Genomic DNA, 19,570 nt, shown 5'->3' with positions numbered 1-19,570 from the left:
TGGCACCAGGCCAGCCAAGACGGGTGCGATGCAATTGATCGGGGGGGGCCCCCCGCCATCGCCCCACAGAGGGAGGCCTAGGCCCCCAGCCGGCAGGGCAATCAATCAGGGGGCTGTACAATCACACCAAAGAGGGAGGCCAAGGCTTCCCAGCGGTGGCGGCACTGTGGCGGGTGGGTGGGGCCTCCCTCTGCGGGGGCAATCCATCACAGAGCCCTGGCCGGGTGGCCAAGGCCTCCCTCTTTGGGGCAGTCGGTCACGGAGCTCTGCAATCAATCGCCTCAAAAAGGGAGTCCAGGTTACCCAGCCGGTGGCACTGCGGCAAGTAGCCTGGGCTTCCCTTTGTGGGGGTGATCCATCACAGGGCTCAAGGACTGCAAGAAGGTGTAGCTGGGCTGAGCGACCACCCCCCTCCCACCCCCAGAGCAGGAATTTTGTGCACTGGGCCTTTAGTGTAAGATAATAGAGGAAATGGACTGATTGGTGAAGTATAGGGGAACACCCTGGGCTATCTTCACTTTTTCAGTAAATATAAAACTATCTTAAAATTGAAAGCATAAAAACAAAAAAGTCTCTTTGTAAGATTTTTAGTAATGACCCTACCACTCATGGTTCTTGCTTCACCATAACTCCATTTGCCACAGTTCACCATTTCCGGTGCTACTGCCACTTCCTGTCGGGGGCACATAGAGGCACAGAATTGGAGGAGAAGGGTAATTGTGGCATGAAATGTGGTTGGAAAGGTAAATAGGAATCAGATCATGTGGAGCACTGTAGACACTGTAAAAGATTGTTGGCATTTATTCTGAGGACCATGAGAAAGCATTGGCAGTATTTTTAAGACAGGTAGTGACAAGATCAGATTTATGGTTTACAATATCCACTGACTGCTGAGGAAGGGGCCATGGTAAGTTCTGATTTGAAGAGGATCCTTACTGTTGGCAGTAATCCTGTGATAGAGAATAACTGGGCCCAGGAGAATAAACAGTTGGGATGAAAAGACGTTTTATGATTTAAGAAATATTTATCAAGCAAAAGCATCAGGGCTTGGAATTGATTCGGCATGGAAATGAGTGAGAAGGAAATGAAAGATAACTAACTCCCAAGTTCCCTGCTTTCACAGCTGGCGAGGTGGTCATGCTGTTATGGTGACAGAGCCATGGGGACCTATTGCTCAGAGCAATGGGAGTAGTGGGCAACTGAAGTGAGAAGTATTAGAAAGGATATGATAAAAACATAGAAGCAAGAAGTAGGCCCATTGTCCTAAAACAATTCAGCCACTGTGTAGAATTTTGCTCAAGAAGCTCCTATGTCAAAGGCATTCAATTCCTGAAGCACTGAAGGGGCCTTGTTCTGAACTAGGTCTGGGAAGCACTTCTACTAATGATGGGAAACCCACTTTGTCACAATGCAGATTCATTCTTGCTTTAGCCAGCTCTCATTGACAGGATGACACATTTATTCAAATTAACACAAACGATTTTGTCTACTTTTAACAATTGATGTCTTGTTAACACAGCATCTTTAGATAATGAGCATTTGGATGCTTTTATTTTGTTAATAACCTGATAGGCCAAATGTGCTTAGCATGTGGCTTTACTGTTGTGCTATTCGTATAATACAGATAGGACAGTACCACCAAGGAGCAGTAAGTCCTGTCAGCAGAAGTACAGTTGACATTTAAAGTAAGAAAACTACATAAACAGTTATTGTTCAACACTAGCCAGATTGATTTCCCTAATGTCAAAATGGATACACAGTCACTTAAACAGAAAAGACATTTTACTTTGTTTTATAGCACTAAAAATTAGTTGTAGTTATTACATTCAGTTTTAAAATACGCACTCGACATTTAATCGTGCAATCTGGTTAATCCCTCATTAGGGCCATTGTGTGGCAAAGCTAGCAGGCCAAACACAGTCTGAGATCAGTAATGTACATGAGCTTTATGGTTATTCCTAAATTTATTTTTGTATACTATGTCTCTTTGCTTTTTATTTTTTTTAATTTAATTAAGGAGATAAGCATTAAGACATGACAAGTTTTGCCTGACTTAGCCAACATCTGCACCCCCGAATATATGGGGGCTCAGCATAAATGAATGCCAGGACGAACTCAAAGGAAATGCATCAAGGCTTCTGAGTGCCTGTCTGTGAGTGTATTTTACATTCGTAAGTCACTTATGAAGAAACCCCCTCACAAAGATAAGATGATTTAAAACGAGCAAGCAAAATTGTGCTGTTGGAAGAAAATTATTCAGGTGAATTTTGATGGGTTTTTCAAAAGTTTTAAATACATATCCTTTTTTCCCCTTTGGTTATCAGAAAGACCTTCCCTATCACTCTCTGCCCCCTTACTCTATTTTTTCTTTATAGCACGTGTTTACTTCCTGACTTAATGTAACATATTTTATTTATTGGTTTATGGTCTATGCTCCCCAGTAAAGTGTAAACTCTATGAAAGGAAGGAAATTGTTATGTTCACTGCTATATCCCCAGCACCTATAGGGCTTGGTACATAGGTAATCAATAAATATTTGTTAAATGAGTAGCTATGTAAATATTACAATATACTTATAAGGTCAAAATTTTTTTTCCAAATATTTCTTGTTCCATTAAAAAGTGGTGATTACTAGAAAGGGAATAGTTTTGTTTTTTTTTTACCTTGTTCTGAACATTTTTATATTACATAAATATTTCCAAGTATTTTATGGGCCTAAATGTTTTGGTGAAGCTCTTATAACATATAAGAAAAATACACATGGTAAAGGTGTTCTGTCATCCACTTGTTCAGTATCTTACCTCTTCTCTGATTTCTTGTTGTGTCTGCTCACTTATCTAGTTGTCCGATTCGCCTTTGTTCTCCTGATACTTATTCCATCTTTGTCCTCCTCACCACACCCACATCAGGACCTCTGCTTCACTGGCCTCAATCCTTTTTTGATCAAAGAGCTTTCATCAGCAGGGAGGAGGAAGCCATGGCATAAATGAATGCCATTCATTTGCTATATGAGATGTTTTGTGTTCTGTGTATGTTTATTATACAGTACATACCCACTATTCTTCAAGGTATAATAAAAAAGGTCATTCCTTATGTTTTATAATTCATACTAGAGGCCTGATGCATGAAATTCGTGCAAGAGTAGGCCCTCCTTCCCCCAGCTGCCAGCACCGGCTTCCCTCTGGTACCCAGGACCCGGGCTTCCCTCGCAGCCCCAACTTCGTCCAGAGGATGTGCAGGCTAATTAGCATAATACATTTTTATTATAGATAATGCAAGACCAAGTCAACCTGGTAAATTATTAAAGTTATTTAAGAACCAACCATTAAAGTGGAACATACTTTTACTACTATAGAAGGTTAGAGATAAATTCTGCAGCTTGATTTATGACAATTAGTAGTGTGCTTTGGCATATAAGGAAAATCAACTCCTGGGGCTTAATTAAAGTAGGACTAACTTGAAGCAAAACTCTACCTCGGGCCTTGGCCTTCAACATCTCCCTCTGATGTTTCCTCTCCAAGGCACCTGTGCGCATTGGCTTCCAGGATTATTTATTTTTAGCTACCCCACCTTCATTAGCTGTCTAGAATATTGTTTTTTGTTAAAATACATTATTTTAATATTCTTGGGTTAGGTAATAATCTGATAGAATAAAAATTAAAAAGTATTGTTAGTTGTTGATAACAATTCATTTAAGCTTGGGAAATATTTATTGAATACTGACTGCTAACCAAGCACTTTGGGGACAGAGAAACAAGAATAATATACAGACCCTGCATTATGTGAGGGGTATAGCATCCTGTGAGAATTACAAAAAAAGAGCCCCCTCTGGGAGGTGGAACTGCAGAAAGGTTCCCATGTGGGGACAGAAGTCTGCAGGAGAACACAGGTCTTGAGGACTGCAGGACTCCTGGGTGTCAGCCCCTCTTTCCCCCAGCCAGCTACCTTAGTACTTAGCACTAGTTGGGTTACCAGGTGAGCCACCTGGGGGTGAGTACTGGGGAAGGTGATATCTGAGGGTACAAACCTAAGTCAGGATGTCAACCCTCAGGAAGGCTCTATATGTGCCTATTATATTAGTGGGCATCAGACCCTGGAGTCTGCAGCCTGCTTTCACTAGATGCATTACCAAAATAATTTCACTCTAATCCCAAGACAGGACATTCTCTAAACACCAGAGGCACCCTCCCTTTCAGTAGCTACTCAAATGTTCTTTGCTAATAAATAGAAACGAAAGGTCAACCTTTGAACCAAACAGATGAATAGTATTTGAGATACAAAGAACTAAAGCCAAATAAAAGGTCAGTGTTTCAAAGATAAAGATAAAAGAAGAGAAAATGTGTGGATATTATAAGTGAAATGCCCTCATGAAACAAGTGGTAGTTTTTTTTTTATTTTCTAAATATTCCTAGAACATCAGGAATAAGTCATTCCTGTGGGTTATGGTGTTTTCTTAATACATCAAGTAGATAACTGCATACTACCATACTAGAAACTTATAAGTATTTTCTCTAATTTTTACAATGTAGCGTGGTAGAAACCACATGGCATATTGATCTCTTTCTCCCAATAAAAGGAAGTCAGCTTTTACCAAAAACCATAGCTCTTTTCTTCTGCTAAACTAACCCAGAAGGCTCTATTATCCTTGGATTTCTCCCCTCCCCCACATTTTATTTTAAATATTTTAATTACTAAATTCAACCAACATAATTTTTGCTTCTGGGAAAATAACTTTTTAAACCAAATTTTAACTTTTAACCAGTCAGCGGTGTACTTTTCACTTCAGTACAATGCCTTGGTTCTGTCCACAGGGCAAGTGGGTATTGATTGTACAACAGCTTTGTGGAAGGGATAGGTAAAGGACCCCATTAGACCGAAGGCCATGCACTGGTGCCAGAGTAGAGCACCTCTTATTAAACCCTGGGCCTAAGAAATTCCTGCCTAGCTGACTTCAGATAATCTGTTTTAAACAGCATATCCAAAGGAGGTTGCCATTGCAGGGAAGGTCAAGGGACAATGACATAATGAAAGTGTGGTGTTGCAGAGCTATTACATGGCATAGTAAGGATCTAACCCAGGCCATTTTGTCTTCAAAGCCCTGAGGTGCCCACTGCATCTGCTGACTCACAACACTCCACCCTGACCCCTCTTAGAGCTGTAGACTCTATGTAAACTCTTTTGTTGCTGTTGACTTTGGGTAGGTAGTGCTCATTTTGATCATTTTTCACTCAGCAGTATAATAAACTATCATTTTTCTACTTGCTATGTAAATGTGATAAGCCCTCTTCCATAGGTGTAGCCATCTGAGGTAATGTCTCTGGAGTTTGACTCTATTTGAGGTGAGAGCTTTTTTCCCCAGGTATTTTTCTTGTAGTAGACTCATTCCAAGAAATATACCAACGATTCCATTTTTAGATTATGTCATTTGCTACTTTATAAAAAAAAAATTTTTAAAAAAAATTTTGATTGCTTAATGAAAACATCATAAAATCTTCTTTAAAAATGGTCCTCACACATGGTGTCCTTAACATGTGGTTACAAGTGTGTCTGTTGGCAATGGGCTAAAAACCGGTTAGGAAAGCATATGTCATTCCTCCAAAGCTCCTGATCTACATTTTTAGTGTGACACCCTGAGGCATTGAGTTTCAGGGGCGGAGGAAACAAGGAGCCATAAGTATCTCTGGTAGGACCAGTGCTGGGGGCACACTGATGAATTTACTTTTAAAAACTGTACCAATAAAAGGTAAAATCTGCTCATAGAGACCTAGAGCAGATTTTAGTGGAATAATTGAATTTAGTTGAAGACGTGCTTACTAACTCTTGTTTGAAATGTTGCCAGAGATCATAGAGACAGGAAAATTCCTCTTGGTTTGACTGGATCATTTCCTAAAAGATCATTTACAAGATACCTTCTAGCGTTTGAGTCTTTTCAACTATCTCTAAAAGAAACTTTTTCCTTTTGACTGTTATATAATTTTGCTAGTAATTAAACTAGATTTAGATCATACCTAAACTGAATGTTTTTACCTAATAGTTTATTTTTACATTAAAGTTTTAATAGAATAATTTCTCCTTTATCTGAGAGTCTGTATATATCAAATATTTGAATAACAAGAGTTCTTTTTCTATCCTAGCACATAATTTATGCAATGTCAAGTAACACATGTTCAGTTTTTTAATCTCTTTTCTTAAAGTACTAAATGTATGTTTATTTTTTTTTAATTAAATCTTTATTGTTCAGATTATTACATTTGTTCCTCTTTTTTTCCACCCCATAACTCCCCTCCTCCCAGTTCCCGCCCCACCCTCCGCCCTCACTCCCCACCCACTGTCCTCATCCATAGGTGCACGATTTTTGTCCAGTCTCTTCCCACATCTCCCACACCCCTTTCCCCCCCAAGAATAGTCAGTCCATTCCCTTTCTATGTCCCTGATTCTATTATAATCAACAGTTCATTCTGTTCATCAGATTATTTATTCACTTGATTCTTAGATTCACTTGTTGATAGATGCATATTTGTTGTTCATAATGTGTATCTTTACCTTTTTCTTCCTCTTCCTCTTCTTAAAGGGTACCTTTCAGCATTTCATATAATCCTGGTTTGGTGGTGATGAACTCCTTTAGCTTTTCCTTATCTGTGAATCTCTTTATCTGACCTTCAATTCTGAATGATAGCTTTGCTGGATAAAGTAATCTTGGTTGTAGGTTCTTGGTATTCATCACTTTGAATATTTCTTGCCACTCCCTTCTGGCCTGCAAAGTTTCTGTTGAGAAATCAGCTGACAGTCGTATGGGTATTCCCTTGTAGGTAACTGAGTTTCTTTCTCTTGCTGTTTTTAAGATTCTCTCTTTATCTTTTGCTCTTGGCATTTTAATTATGATGTGTCTTGGTGTGGTCCTCTTTGGATTCCTTTTGTTTGGGGTTCTCCGCGCTTCTTGGACCTGTAAGTCCATTTCTTTCACCAGGTGGGGGAAGTTTTCTGTCATTATTTCTTCAAATAGGTTTTCAATATCTTGCTCTCTCTCATCTTCTGGCACCCCTATAATTCTGATGTTGGTACGCTTGAAGCTGTCCCAGAGGCTCCTTACACTATCCTCGCATTTTTGGATTCTTTTTTCATTTTGCTTTTCCGGTTGGATGTTTTTTGCTTCCTCGCATTTCAAATCATTGACTTGATTCTTGCGCTCCTCTGGTCTGCTGTCGGGCGTCTGTATAATATTCGTTATTTCAGTCCGTGTATGCTTAATTTCTAGTTGGTTCCCCAATATAAGATCGAGGGTCTTATTAGTTTTCGTGTAGATCTCATTAAGTTTATCAGCAGCTTCTAAACAGTTCTTGAGAGACCTTAAAAGTGTGGTTCTGAACTCTATATCTTCCATTGACAATTTTGTCCTGTTTCTTTGTCTCCGCATTTTGTTATGCTTCCTTGGTGCACCCCCTAGTGGTCTTTGTTCGCAGTCTTATAGATAAATCTTGATTGTTGTAGCTAATACCAGGGAGGGTTTGACCTCCAGGCCAAGTGGCTATGAGAATCAGCTGTGTCAGCAGTGAGAGAACTTCTGTCCTCTAGGGAGGTGTTAATCTAGCCTTTGCCTGAGGCTATCCGGCAAATGCCTCTGTGCAGGGCTTGGGCAGGGCGGGTCCCACAGGATCAACAGGGTGGGCGGGAGAGAGCAGTTATGGCGGCTCTCAGTCCTGTCCCCAGGGGCTCTGCCTCTCTGAGTCCCAGCACCCGCTGCAAAGCTCGGAGAGAAAGCTGCACTCGCTCTGACCGAAGCCAGACAGTCCCGCTTCTCCCGTTTGAGTCTGGGTCCCTAAAGACTCGCCTCTATCTGGAGCTCAGAGTCTGCGACTCCCTCCCGATTGAAAACGCCAACCGCGCCCTCCGCCGCCAGCCCGCTCTGCGCACTCCGCACCTCAGAACTTGACCTCAGCACCGCGCCTCCTCTGAGTGTCCGTGTGCGTTTCTCTTTCCTCCTAGTTGTAGGACTTCCACTCAGCCAGCGTTCCTGTGGTTCTGGGTGATGTCCCTTCCGTTTTTTGGTTTCACTTTTGAAGTAGTTGTTCAAAGCAGCAAACTCCGGCGTTAACCTATGCCGCCATCTTGGTTCTCTCTCACTAAATGTATGTTTAGTTTGATTAAGCTGTAGGGTCAGGAAGACAGCTAAACTCCATTTACATTTTTCCTAAAAGCAGTTTAAACAAAACATTTTTTAAAACATTCTTAAAATCTTAAATCAGACACTCAAAGTAAATGAAATTTCAGCACCACATTCATTTTTGCCTTTTTTTCATGCACACTTTGTTTTCACTTTAGGATCAGAATTTTACTAAAGTGCTGCAGTAGCCTTGTGTACTGGTTTTCCTCGGATAAATAATACTTCGTTGGATATTAACCAGTAAGACTAATTTCTACTACTTTTATATTTACAGAGTTGAATGGACAGGACATGGTTTCTCTAATAGAGGTAAATGGCAACCCACAGTAATAGCCAAGTAGCAACAATAACAGTCATGAGGATGATAACAATAACTACTGCTAAACACCTTTGATGAGTGCTTTTGATGTGCCAGATCCTGTGCTAAGCACATTGCACTATCACCTCATTGAATTACCTAAACAATCTAAGGGATCATGCAGTAGCAAGTGGTAGAACTAGGATTCAAATTTAGGCATTTCTACTTGTCTTAAGTGGACTGATAGGGAATCTCAACTTCTTTTTCAGGTTTTACCAGGCATCTTTTGCTTTGGAAATAGTTGAACATATATTCCACTACATTTTCCCCTTTGCTCTTTAATAGCTTCTGGTAACTGAGTTGCCTTGTCATGAATACATTGATGCACAAAGAAAATGTTTTTTAGTTCACTGAGCAAGAAATCATGGGGACAAATCTGAAAGGTGACATATACTAACTAGAATTGACCAGGTATCCATTGCCTTACATACATGAAAGTGATTTTATAGTAAAATACAGCTTTTTGAATGGGAACGCTTGAACACATAACCAACTTTTTTCTCATTGGCAGAAACCTTTTCTTGCACAGTGTAACAGGAATAAATAAGGAAAGCATACTATGGAATGAGACTTTTAAAATTTAGTGGCTCTAGGATTACATGGTTTCTATAATAGAAGTAAATGGCAACCCACAATAATAGCCAAGTAAATAGAATCTCTAATCTTTGGCTTGTTTGGCTATTTACTCAATGTAGCCTCTGAAAGAGCTGAGAGCTTTCTGGGAGAAATAAATGGAAGTGAGCACCTGCACTCTCAAGGCTCAGACCTCCCTTTTGTAAATGTACTGAATTTTTAAGAGGGTGTGTACATGTTTAATGTGTGGGTGTGTTTGTTTAAGGAAGACATTGAACTTCAAAAGGCACAATGTTCTGTAACCCAGAAATGTAATTGTAAATGGAATTATTCAATCTGGTGATGACATTGAAATAAACTAATTTGTAAACAGAGCATGTATGTGGGCCTCCACTTGGTGGGTCCGCCTCATCTAGCAGGAAGTCCAGATGCTCTGCTTCAGTCCAGTCAGGAACTGAACCTCCTATTTGAACACCAACAGATACTAGCCCAGCCTAGGGGCCAATGGAGTTTTTTCAGTTCTAAGGAGGAAAGGAATTTCATTTTCTGGCTGATATCCTCATTTTCTCAGCAACTGATCATAGATAGTGAGAGTCCACCTTTAGAAAACGGTGTGCGTAACCACAGCCTTGTAGCAGAGAAAAACTTCAAAGCAGAGAAGGTGAGCCATTCACTTGCCCTAGGCTTGGGAGAGACTGATCTGGAATAAGAGTTCTGATCTCATAAAATACACTTTAGACTTTTCAAACTGCCAGGCCTGCCTTTGTACTCTAATTCTTAATCATTCTGAGCTGAGTTTGGCACGTATAATTATTTCAGCTTAAATAATAGCCATTAACTATCATGATGGGTTTTTAGAATTGATAGTGTTGGGAATACACAGATACTCCTTTCATACATAGACCATCTGTTTTTCAGTATCTCCCAGTTATTATGTTTGGTAGCAGAGGACAGGGTAGCACAGGGAGATGAATATCTGGCCAAATCAGAGGGTCTATCTTACTACTTAGGTCTCTTAAAAAAATTATGGTGAAGTATATGTAACATAAAATATACCAGTGTAGCCATTTTTAAGTGTACAATTCAGTGGCATTTACAATTTTATATATTCACAATCTTGTGTCAGCACTATCCATTTCCAGAACTTTCCCATCATCCCAATGACCTCTTCATAACCTTTTATCACAGCTAACAGGTAGAAAAAGGAATTGACTTTTGTAATTAATCTTTTGGTTCCTTCTTTTAGTAGATAAATGGTTATTCTATAAAAAGAAGCTTGCAAAAAGTAGGAAAAAGTAAAACAAACAATAATTTATTAGCCAGATATTTGTGATTGTGAGTTTGATGGTAATGTCCTAAATATTTAAAATTTTAGACCTCGTCCTTCAACTCCTGAACTGGGAAGTAGCTTTTCACAAACCTATGGATCTGATTGTTATGTTACCAGTGACAGAGCATTTTCTCTGTGTTAAATGCACTATTTTATTTAATCCCTATAATAATCTAGCAAAATAGATGACATTATGCCAGTTTTGTGAGCTTCAAACCTGACACTTCACTCTCACATTTTACCTTTCCTCAGGTTGCTTCTAGCAGAAATGAGGCCTTGGGAGTTAAGAGACTGGACAGTGGTGCCACAGGTTAACTTAGAGCAAGTGCTCACCAGCCCCTTGCTCTAACTGGAAGGGTATATAGCGTCTTCTTTAGAAGACTAAAATTTTTTGAAAAGAAAGAATTTACCTTTCCTCTCTATTCTTCCTTGCCAACCCTTCAAAGGAAAACTTTTATGTGGTCAGAAAAGGAAAATTAGACTGAAATTTTAAGTTCTAAAATGCTATGCTGAGCCAGATAATGTTCCATTCAGCCTAAAATTCTAACCTGCACAATACCACGAGGCTGTTTACTAGTATTTACTGATAACCACATGGTAGTTAACTCTGATGGTTTTCATAGCTCGTAGTAGGGGTTCCCCAGGACATTTCCTCTTTGGAGCCTAAGACTCTTCTTATTCCACCAAACTGCACCTAAATAAATGATACCTGTAAGTCTTAAATATAAACCTGACTGGCATATCTTATCTTAAACCAAATATCAGACTGTGTCTGAAATGTAAGAGCACAATTAGCTTTTAGCTTTAATTTTAAAAGAACTGATGATGACTTATTTGTTCCTGGCCTTCTTTGACTCTTAAGTGCTTGGTAGGCGTCAGGACTTTGTCCACCTGGACCCAAACTATGGAGCACTCAACCCTCACCTCTCCAGTAGAGCCTTGGACACACCCAATCCATGAACTTCCATTGCACCTTTGAAACCCACAAACAGAAGGATGTTCTCTTCCCTGAATACACAGCAAAGAATGAGTTTCAGAAGGACCCACAAACAGCTGAAGACACTCCCACCCTGCTCCTTTCTAGACCTCATCACCCCTCCCACCAACCCTGACCAGGACTGGGTGGCACCAAAATACCCTTTTCTCTCTTTGTCCAGGACCACTCTCAGATCCCCAGTAAACTTGGAGAGAGGAAATCTGACATTCAAGTTTATATATATATATATTTTTTTTTTTTCTTTTTCCAGAGAGGAAGAGGGAGATAAAGGCAGTCATTTAAATAAAAAAAGCAAACAAAACCTGCTTCTGGTCCATACCCTGGGCCTAGAACATTGAGCCTTAAAAAAAATTGTCAGTGTCCCCCAGGCATCACTAAATCCCTTTTAATGACTTGTGATCTGATCATTTTTCAATGGGGATTCTTCTTAAAAGAAACAGAACCAACTTTGCCTCTGAGGAACAATACGGAAGAGGCCACAAAATCAAAAGGAAATGTCAAAACAGGGCTCACTTTCTTGGTAGAAGGAACAGATGTGCTCCTGAGGGTGCTGGTGCCAGGATGGACGAGTCCCAGTCATCTTCATACCTGTTTGTCATTCTGCTTCTGATGCAGATTGTAGGGAGAACACATGTGCTGGCCCAGCTGGCAAGGTGAGGGCAGGGACACTTGGGGCACTCCAGCAGGCCCCACTCACTGGCACAACAGCAGGTGTCTGCACCACATGGTAGAGGGTTCAGCAAGCTTCCCTGGCCTCCACCCACTAAACACCATGAACACTCCCCTCTGTGTGACAACCAAAAATAGCTCCAGACATTGCCAAAAGTCCCCTAGGGGACAAAGGAGGTGGGCAAAATTACCCCCAGTTGAGAACCACTGATCTAAAGGAAAATCAGACCTCTAACCAGAAGGGAAACAAGTGGTTTCCACTAAGTCTTCCTCTCTTGATCTGTCTCCACTGTTTCCAGCCTGGACCAGAATCCACCCCCAATCTGTGGGCTCAGTCTCCATATACTTCTCACTCTCAGAAACTCTGCCTCCTGACAGCAAGGGATCATGAAGTCCCCTAAGACCCTTCCCCTGCAGTTCATCAGTCACTCCTTCTTTTGCACCATGCCTATACTGCATATGCACTCTTGTTCTACATAAACAGTATTTCTGTGGTTTTCTCCCCAGGTAATGAACTTCTTGAGAACAGAAATCAGATCTCAGATCGTTGTGCCTGGTGCCTAGTACACAGTGCTTGGCACACAGGTACTCGGTGTGTTCTAGTCTCCATCAATGCATGAGCTGACTTTCTGTCTTAGGTGGAGTGAGGCATAGGTAGGTCCTGTTTATTGTAGTATTGCATGGAGCTTGGCAGCCAGGCATGGCATCCATTTCAGAACCCCTAAAGGGCGAGGGTGCCAGGCACACCCTAGGAAGACCCCATTTTCTCAGAACTCATGACATTCCCACAAGCCCCAGTGCCTGTGCTGACCTGTGGCCTTTTCCCTGGGAAAGGTGATCCTGAGCTCCCTCTGGGCTCCTGCCTGACTAAAGTTTGGTTACAGCCCTCAGGCTCAGAACAGCCAGAATCGCTGTGTTAAAAGGAAGCTTCTTAAATGTGCTTCTGAGCTTTCCTCACAAAAGAGTCAGTAACTGAAAAACACAAAACTCTGTTTCCCACAGAGTTCTAGTAATCAAAATAGACTCTGCTCCTTTTTTAAAATAAAAATATTGCTGCTAACTTCCAAAGCTTGCCCTCCTGTCTGGGCGACTTCTCAAACAAGTCCATGGTCACAGTGTTCACCTGTCCTCTCACAGCTGGTGTCAGTCAGCTCCCTTTCTGGCTTCCTCCTCCTCCCCAGGCTTTAAGGCTATTTTCATGCCAAAGCCACATGATCCTTTTAGGTGCTTTTCCAGACAGCTGTGTCACCTCTTTGGGGGCTTGTTAATATAACTTTGAACAGTGTCCCAAACAATCCTATTTTTGTTTCATAATATTGTTTCCTATTTCACTTGAGAAATAAATATTTTTTTTTAGTTTAGTTAAATAAAAAAAACAATACATATTTCTTGCTCAGTATTTTTCAATTTATAGTTTTCAGTTGAGAGAAACTTTGCCTCATTTTCCACATAAATTGGTTTCCTCAGGTCCATCAGACTCACCGGACGGACGCATTGCCCCAGTGGGTGCTGACTCCTTAGGTCTAGGGTAGGGACCAAGAATGTGTATTCCCAGCAGGTTCCCAGGTGACCCCAGGTTGTTGGTTTGGAAATTACACATTTAGAACTATGAGAGCATTGTTTCTAGAAGAAGGATTCTTAGTGAGTTTTACACATAGTTTCTTCCAAATAAATAACATGTGATCTTTTTGCCAGCCTTATGTTCACATTAGGTACTAGGGTACACATAGAGTGAATGAGTGAATGAATGCTTGGATATAAAAACCCTTACAAAGTTTCTGTTAGCTACTTCTATTCACCCTTCTTTGTCTTCACTAAACCTTGATCAAACTCAACTACAGTTTTGTTTGATTGGGCACCCTCAGTTGGTATTAAGCAATAGGAGATTCTACTTCTCTTCCAAAGCTTAAAATAATATTAATGTTTTTTATTATGTCAGTAATCTCCCATAGTCTCAAAATTAGATAACACAGAGAACATTTCATCCCAGGTGCTTAGTAAAGGGGGCTAGAAAGAGAGTCCATCATTTTCAGGGTGGCTTAGAGACATAATGAAACTGCCAACCAGTAGTTCTCAATCAGGTTTTCAAATAATGGTATTAATTGTACATCTAATCAGGTACTCAAGAGGTTAAAGAGTTCATGCCAAGTACATATAGATGTTTAAACTATGGTCTGGTTAGATTCTATATTACATATTACAAAATAACAGGGTGTGAACTTGCAGCTTTATACATGTATTGAAGTTTTCCTGGGGCTGACAGAATTTTTTCTTGATGAAAGCATAGAAATATGCATGGTTAAAAGTCCCTTAAACATGTAAGGGCTTCTGTTTGCAAAGGGTTACCACAGAAACTTGGAAGCCACCCAGAAAACATCCTTAAGTGCAAAACTCTTAGGCACTTGTTTCTCCCAGTATTATGTCCAGAAAAGAATTCCTGCATCAGCCAACCGTGGCTGACTATTGTGCCATTAGGAAGAGGCTTTTGTCATGACAGGAGTGCCTGTCCCAGTCACGGCTGGGCAAAGCCATTTGCCTATACCGACTTCCTGCCTTTCCAGCAGAGGCTGCTCACCGTGTTCTCTGTTCCCTACCTCCAGTTACATAGTACATGGTGTGATTCCTCATGAAGTGTACTCCATAGTTCAGCAGCCAAAGAGCCCAAAAGGCAATGGGCATTTTGCCTCTGTCTTCAAAGCAGTAAATACGATGAGTTGGGTCCATATAGGCATGGGTGGCATCAGGAATCTATTAGACATATTTTGTTTTCTGGGATTTCTCCACACATTTGGTTGTTGTCATATCCAGGATGCTGATATTTAAATATGGACTTTTTAAGAATGTGTATTTTACAAAATTTCAATATGTCACCATGCTTTAAGGGCATGGGCTCTGGAACCAGACTGCCAGGGCACAACAGAGAAACTTCTTAGTTGTATTGTAGGGCGGCGGGAACAGCACCTGTTGTTAGACTGGTGGGGTCAGACAGGACCTGGGTTCAGCAACCTTAGTACTTGAGTTTGGGCTGAAAAAGAATTCAGAGCCAAGATGCAAACTATAAAAGAACATTTACTTGGAAAATTGCAGAACTAGAAGTAATTTGTAGAAGTGTGCTGATGAATCAAGTTATAGAGGCAAAGGAAGGGCCCTTGGAACTTGGGAGTGAGGAAGGTAATAGTAACATGCCTGGGGGTGTGGTGGGGGAGGGAGAAGGGACCATGCTGGGTCCTCAGTCCCAAGGGTTTTAAGGGTAGAGATTTTAGGGGACGACCTCAATAGAATATTCAGCAGTTTTCCAGGTGTGTCCTTCCAGGGTCTAAGTCTTCACTGATTGATTGGTGGACACCAGGGCAGGGGGTCATTATTCAGTGCAGCTGGTCCTGCGATCAGCTGTAGCTGGTTTTGTTGCTTATCTGAGCCTGGAGCTGAAATACAACTGAGACCTAGGTGTTACCTCTTGGGGGTAAAGGTCAGGGGGTCCAAACCATGTGATCAGCGATATGCCAGGGGAAGAAAAGTCATCCTGGGGATGAGATCCCACGCTACAATTGTCCTTTGTTAGACACCCAGGGCTTTTTGTACCTGGCCCATCATCCTTGCTCTGCTCATGTCTGTCTAACTGCCGAACACAATTGTGTGACCTGTTCTTGTTCCATTGTTTTATTTGTAAGATTGGTTCTTCACAGGTGTGTTTTTTTGTTTGTTTGTTTGTTTTATAATACATTTGTGTTTGTTTTTCTAATATATTTTTATTGATTTCAGAGAAGAAGGAAGAGGGAGAGAGAGATAGAAACATCCATGATGAGAGAGAATCATGGATCGGCTGCCTCCTGCAAGTCCCCCACTGGGGATCGAGCCCACAACCCGGGCATGTGCTCCTGACCAGAATCGAACCTGGGACCTTTCAGTTCACATGCTGACGCTCTATTCACTGAGCCAAACCGGCTAGGGCCACAGGTTGTTTTAAGGATCAGATGAGTCAATACTCTTAGCACTTGCTGGGCACTCAGTAAATGCTCAACAGATAGCTGCCATAATCACTGTTGTTTGTGTTGATGGCAGTCTTTCCAACAAACCCTTTCTAGGGCAGCCATCTGTGAGTAAGGTCCTCAGACCTGGTATTTTTATCCTCACTTTATTCCCAGCTCTATGTCAACAGTCACTAGAGAGAACAACACATAGTACACTTTGGAAGCCTTTATAGCTTAAAAACCAGTCTTGGAATCCTTTTGCTATCCTAATTTATTTTCATCAGGCCTAGAATAATTGCCCTAGTACTTCAAGGTTATGAAACATGCTAGTTTGAGCAGAGCAGTGTAGCTGAAAATGTTCTGGCTTGTACCAGCTTTTATTAGCCCATTTGCCTCTCAGGTAAAATGAGGAGAAAAATAAATTAAATCATCAGTCTTCAGCTACTCATTATATATACTCTCTATCCCTCTGAGGAGGGCAGATAGATAAAATCATACTTTCCTTTGTATAAACTATGTGCAATGTGCATCCTATTGCAATTTTGTCTTTCTTACTTTGCTGTCAACACTTTTCTTTTTTCAGTTGTAAAGTTGTCATTTGTTTGTTTCAGTCCTTTTGGCAAAATCAATCCATGTAGCTCACTAATTTAGGTGATTTCCACAGTGAAATATGTTTGTAAACTCCACCCACTTATGGACTTAATAGCTCCAACCTTTTCCCAGGGGCTCCTAAGAAACTGCAAGTCTAGTCATCACCCTTTGAAGATTAAGACTTGAAGACAAAAGGGACATTTTTGTCAGCTTTTTTTTTTTTTAAATCAAAGAGTTATGGGAAGTTTTTTTACTATGCACATATAAAAGGTAGCTTCAGTTTTTCTTATTTATTGAACTACCTGAAAACATTTGTTTTTCTTTTAATTCTGTGTAGAGGTTGCACACTTGCAAAACATTTAAACCCAATTAAAGTGAGGATATCATAACAATATACCAAGACAATTCTTGGCCCAGTAACTATTCTTTATCCCTCTGATTTCCTCTTTTTTGAAACTTCATCTTTAGCAATCACATAACATACAAAATTACCAAACCATTTAGCATTGACCAGATTTTATTTTAAAAAGCCATGAGTGTATATGTTTTTCTTTTGTTGTTGCCACAATTGCTATTCTCTGAGATGCAGGAATGATTGAAGATGGGAAACAGAAGAAGGATGTGTGCTAGCTAGGTCTGTCTGCTAAGAAGGACAGAGCAAGGTCATATTTATATTGGCTGTTTGTTGAGTTCAAATGAACCACTTCAAAGGGACAGGAGGGCCATGTGTAACTGAATACGTCTGCTCTGAATAAAAGGGTTTTAACTCCTGAAAGTTCTAGTCATTTAATCATAAACAACCAGTCATTTAGTTATAGAATGTTTCACATACTAAAAGGCCTAAAATGGTGTAATAGGTTAACTCATTTGATTGAAAGCCAGTTTTTGCCTACAACTGTTCTCTGTATGAAGAAACCTGGCACATAGGAAAGGCCTGAAACCTGATTTATTCATCAGATTGAATCTACGTAAGTAATAACCTCCCATCTAGATACAACATGAAATGTGCAGCTTTGGCAATCAGGAAAGACTCAACATTTCAATCATTAACACAGCTGGGCCAAAGGAAAGGCCTTCTTTCATCCATAGAGATTATTTTACTGTAAAAAGAAAATTGTATTTTGAACTTTAGTTTTGCAAATAAGACATAACAATGGAATTTTCTTACAGTAGCTGCTCCTTATTTCTCAGATATTTCCTGAGATGCCGATACTAGAATTTGAACTTGATTGAGAATAAAAATATTTTGATCTATAGTTGAAATATTTTAATATTATTGTTCTTAGCTACTTGAGGTCTAGTTGGTGGCTTACAAGTATGTGTTTGGAGCTGCTGTTTTTATGTCCACCATACAAAGTAGTCTTTGGGCTATTTCCCATATGTTCACAGTCCTGGCCAGGTTGGTGGTAGGTATGATGAGAGGTCTAAAAAGAAGCAGGGTGGGATTGTCTCAGCTGTTTGTGGGTCCTTCTGAATTCATTTTTTGCTGTGTATTCAGGGAAGAAAACACCTCCTGTTTGTGGGTTTCAAAGGTGCAATGGAAGTTCGTGGATTGGGTGTGTACAGTGCTAGGCCCACCTGAACTCTGTTCCCACTGCTGACTAAAGTCGGGAGGCCCGCACTTGGACACCCACACACACACTGTCCAGCACCTAAACATAACGAGTTATTGGTTTTCCTCTTGTTCTTGGACTCAGTTACCCTTGCCTCCCTGAACTCTGCCTGTCCCTGGGCCTCTTCCACCTTTAGTCCAGCCACACAAGACTACTTAGTAGTCAACATATATTCTGCATTTTCCCACCCTTCTGCCTTTCCTCTGTTGTTTTCTCCACCTGGAAGGCCCTAATTTGAACCTAAATCTTCCCTATCTTTCAAGATTCTACTCAGATCCCAACCCAGCTTCTGAATCTCTACATCAGAATTCATCTTCCTCCCTATGTTCCCCCACCAACTGTACTTTGTGTACTCTTAACGTCCACAATCCACTTTTGTCCAGACATTTGATTTGTACAGTCTTTGTCCCTCCTTATTATCTGGGAGTGATGTGTTAGCTGATGTTTTCTTTGTTCGCAGGTATGCTTCAGAAGTGCCCTTCTATTGATGACTTTGTAAGTGCCCTCGTCTCCGACTTGGATCTTGACTTGGAAACTTTCCTCATGGATTCTGAATAACAGAAACACCTTGAATCTTTTAAGTCAAGGTCATGTAGTTATTAACTTTGTTGTAAATGCTACAGCTGTTAACACTTGTTTCTGATTTCAGTATTCATTTCTGTAATAATTTCTGAAAAACCGTAAACGGATGGAACTTGGAATAAATAAGTGTTTTAATTAAGCTAGCTTTTATTCTGTTTGGCAGATTTTTTAACATATGGAAATCCACTTAGTGAGCTAGTAAACACTAGAGCATAGAGAGTTGTTAAATTTAATGTCTGGATATTTCCTTAGTCCAGCCACTTTCCTGTTGAACTTTTTAAATCAGTTTTGTTTATCTATAATTGATTAGAGACTTCATTAAAAGCAAAAGTATTTTAGTTTGTGGCAGTCTTCAGAAAGATTACACATATAGTTCTTTTAAGTGATTGCCATTTCTTAAGACCACTAGACTAGACTTTGAAAATGCACTTGGGGAAGTCCCTTGCAACAACCAAGAAACCAGGTATGGTTTCCAAAGTACTTGTTATTGACTGCATTGGTTTTTCTTCTGAGTGTTTAGGCATATATAGATGGACTCAGAACAGGTAAGACTTGAACTCATATTTCTCTGGCTGGATTATGAACTTACAAAAATAAGTGCAGATCCAATTTATGAGTGATGATAAATAGAGATCCAGCAACTGATAAATAAGGAAACTGGGTTTTAAATCATGTCTCTCTTTATCTTGAACCCATCTGCCTTACATTATTGCACACCATATCAC

General features: G+C 40.4%; 1 protein-coding gene across 3 annotated transcripts in view; it reads left to right on the top strand.

Moving 5' to 3' along the window:
- MIPEP (mitochondrial intermediate peptidase) overlaps positions 1–18,988 on the top strand; it is a 231,029-nt gene extending 212,041 nt beyond the window's left edge. For 2 of the 3 annotated variants that reach the window (XM_059684463.1, XM_059684459.1), the window contains one exon: positions 18,724–18,988. In XM_059684463.1, coding sequence (XP_059540446.1) covers positions 18,724–18,762 — 39 coding nt within the window. In that variant the 3' untranslated portion in view covers positions 18,763–18,988. Of the gene's footprint in view, positions 1–8,435; positions 8,471–18,723 lie in introns of all 3 variants that reach the window. The other variant, XM_059684460.1, reaches the window with a different exon arrangement.
- Positions 18,989–19,570: the final 582 nt, after the last annotated feature.

Source organism: Myotis daubentonii, chromosome 2, assembly GCF_963259705.1.
Source record: "Myotis daubentonii chromosome 2, mMyoDau2.1, whole genome shotgun sequence".
NCBI lineage: Eukaryota > Metazoa > Chordata > Mammalia > Chiroptera > Vespertilionidae > Myotis > Myotis daubentonii.
The sequence above is the reverse complement of the archived record's forward strand: the minus strand, read 5'-3'. Positions and strand labels throughout refer to the sequence as shown.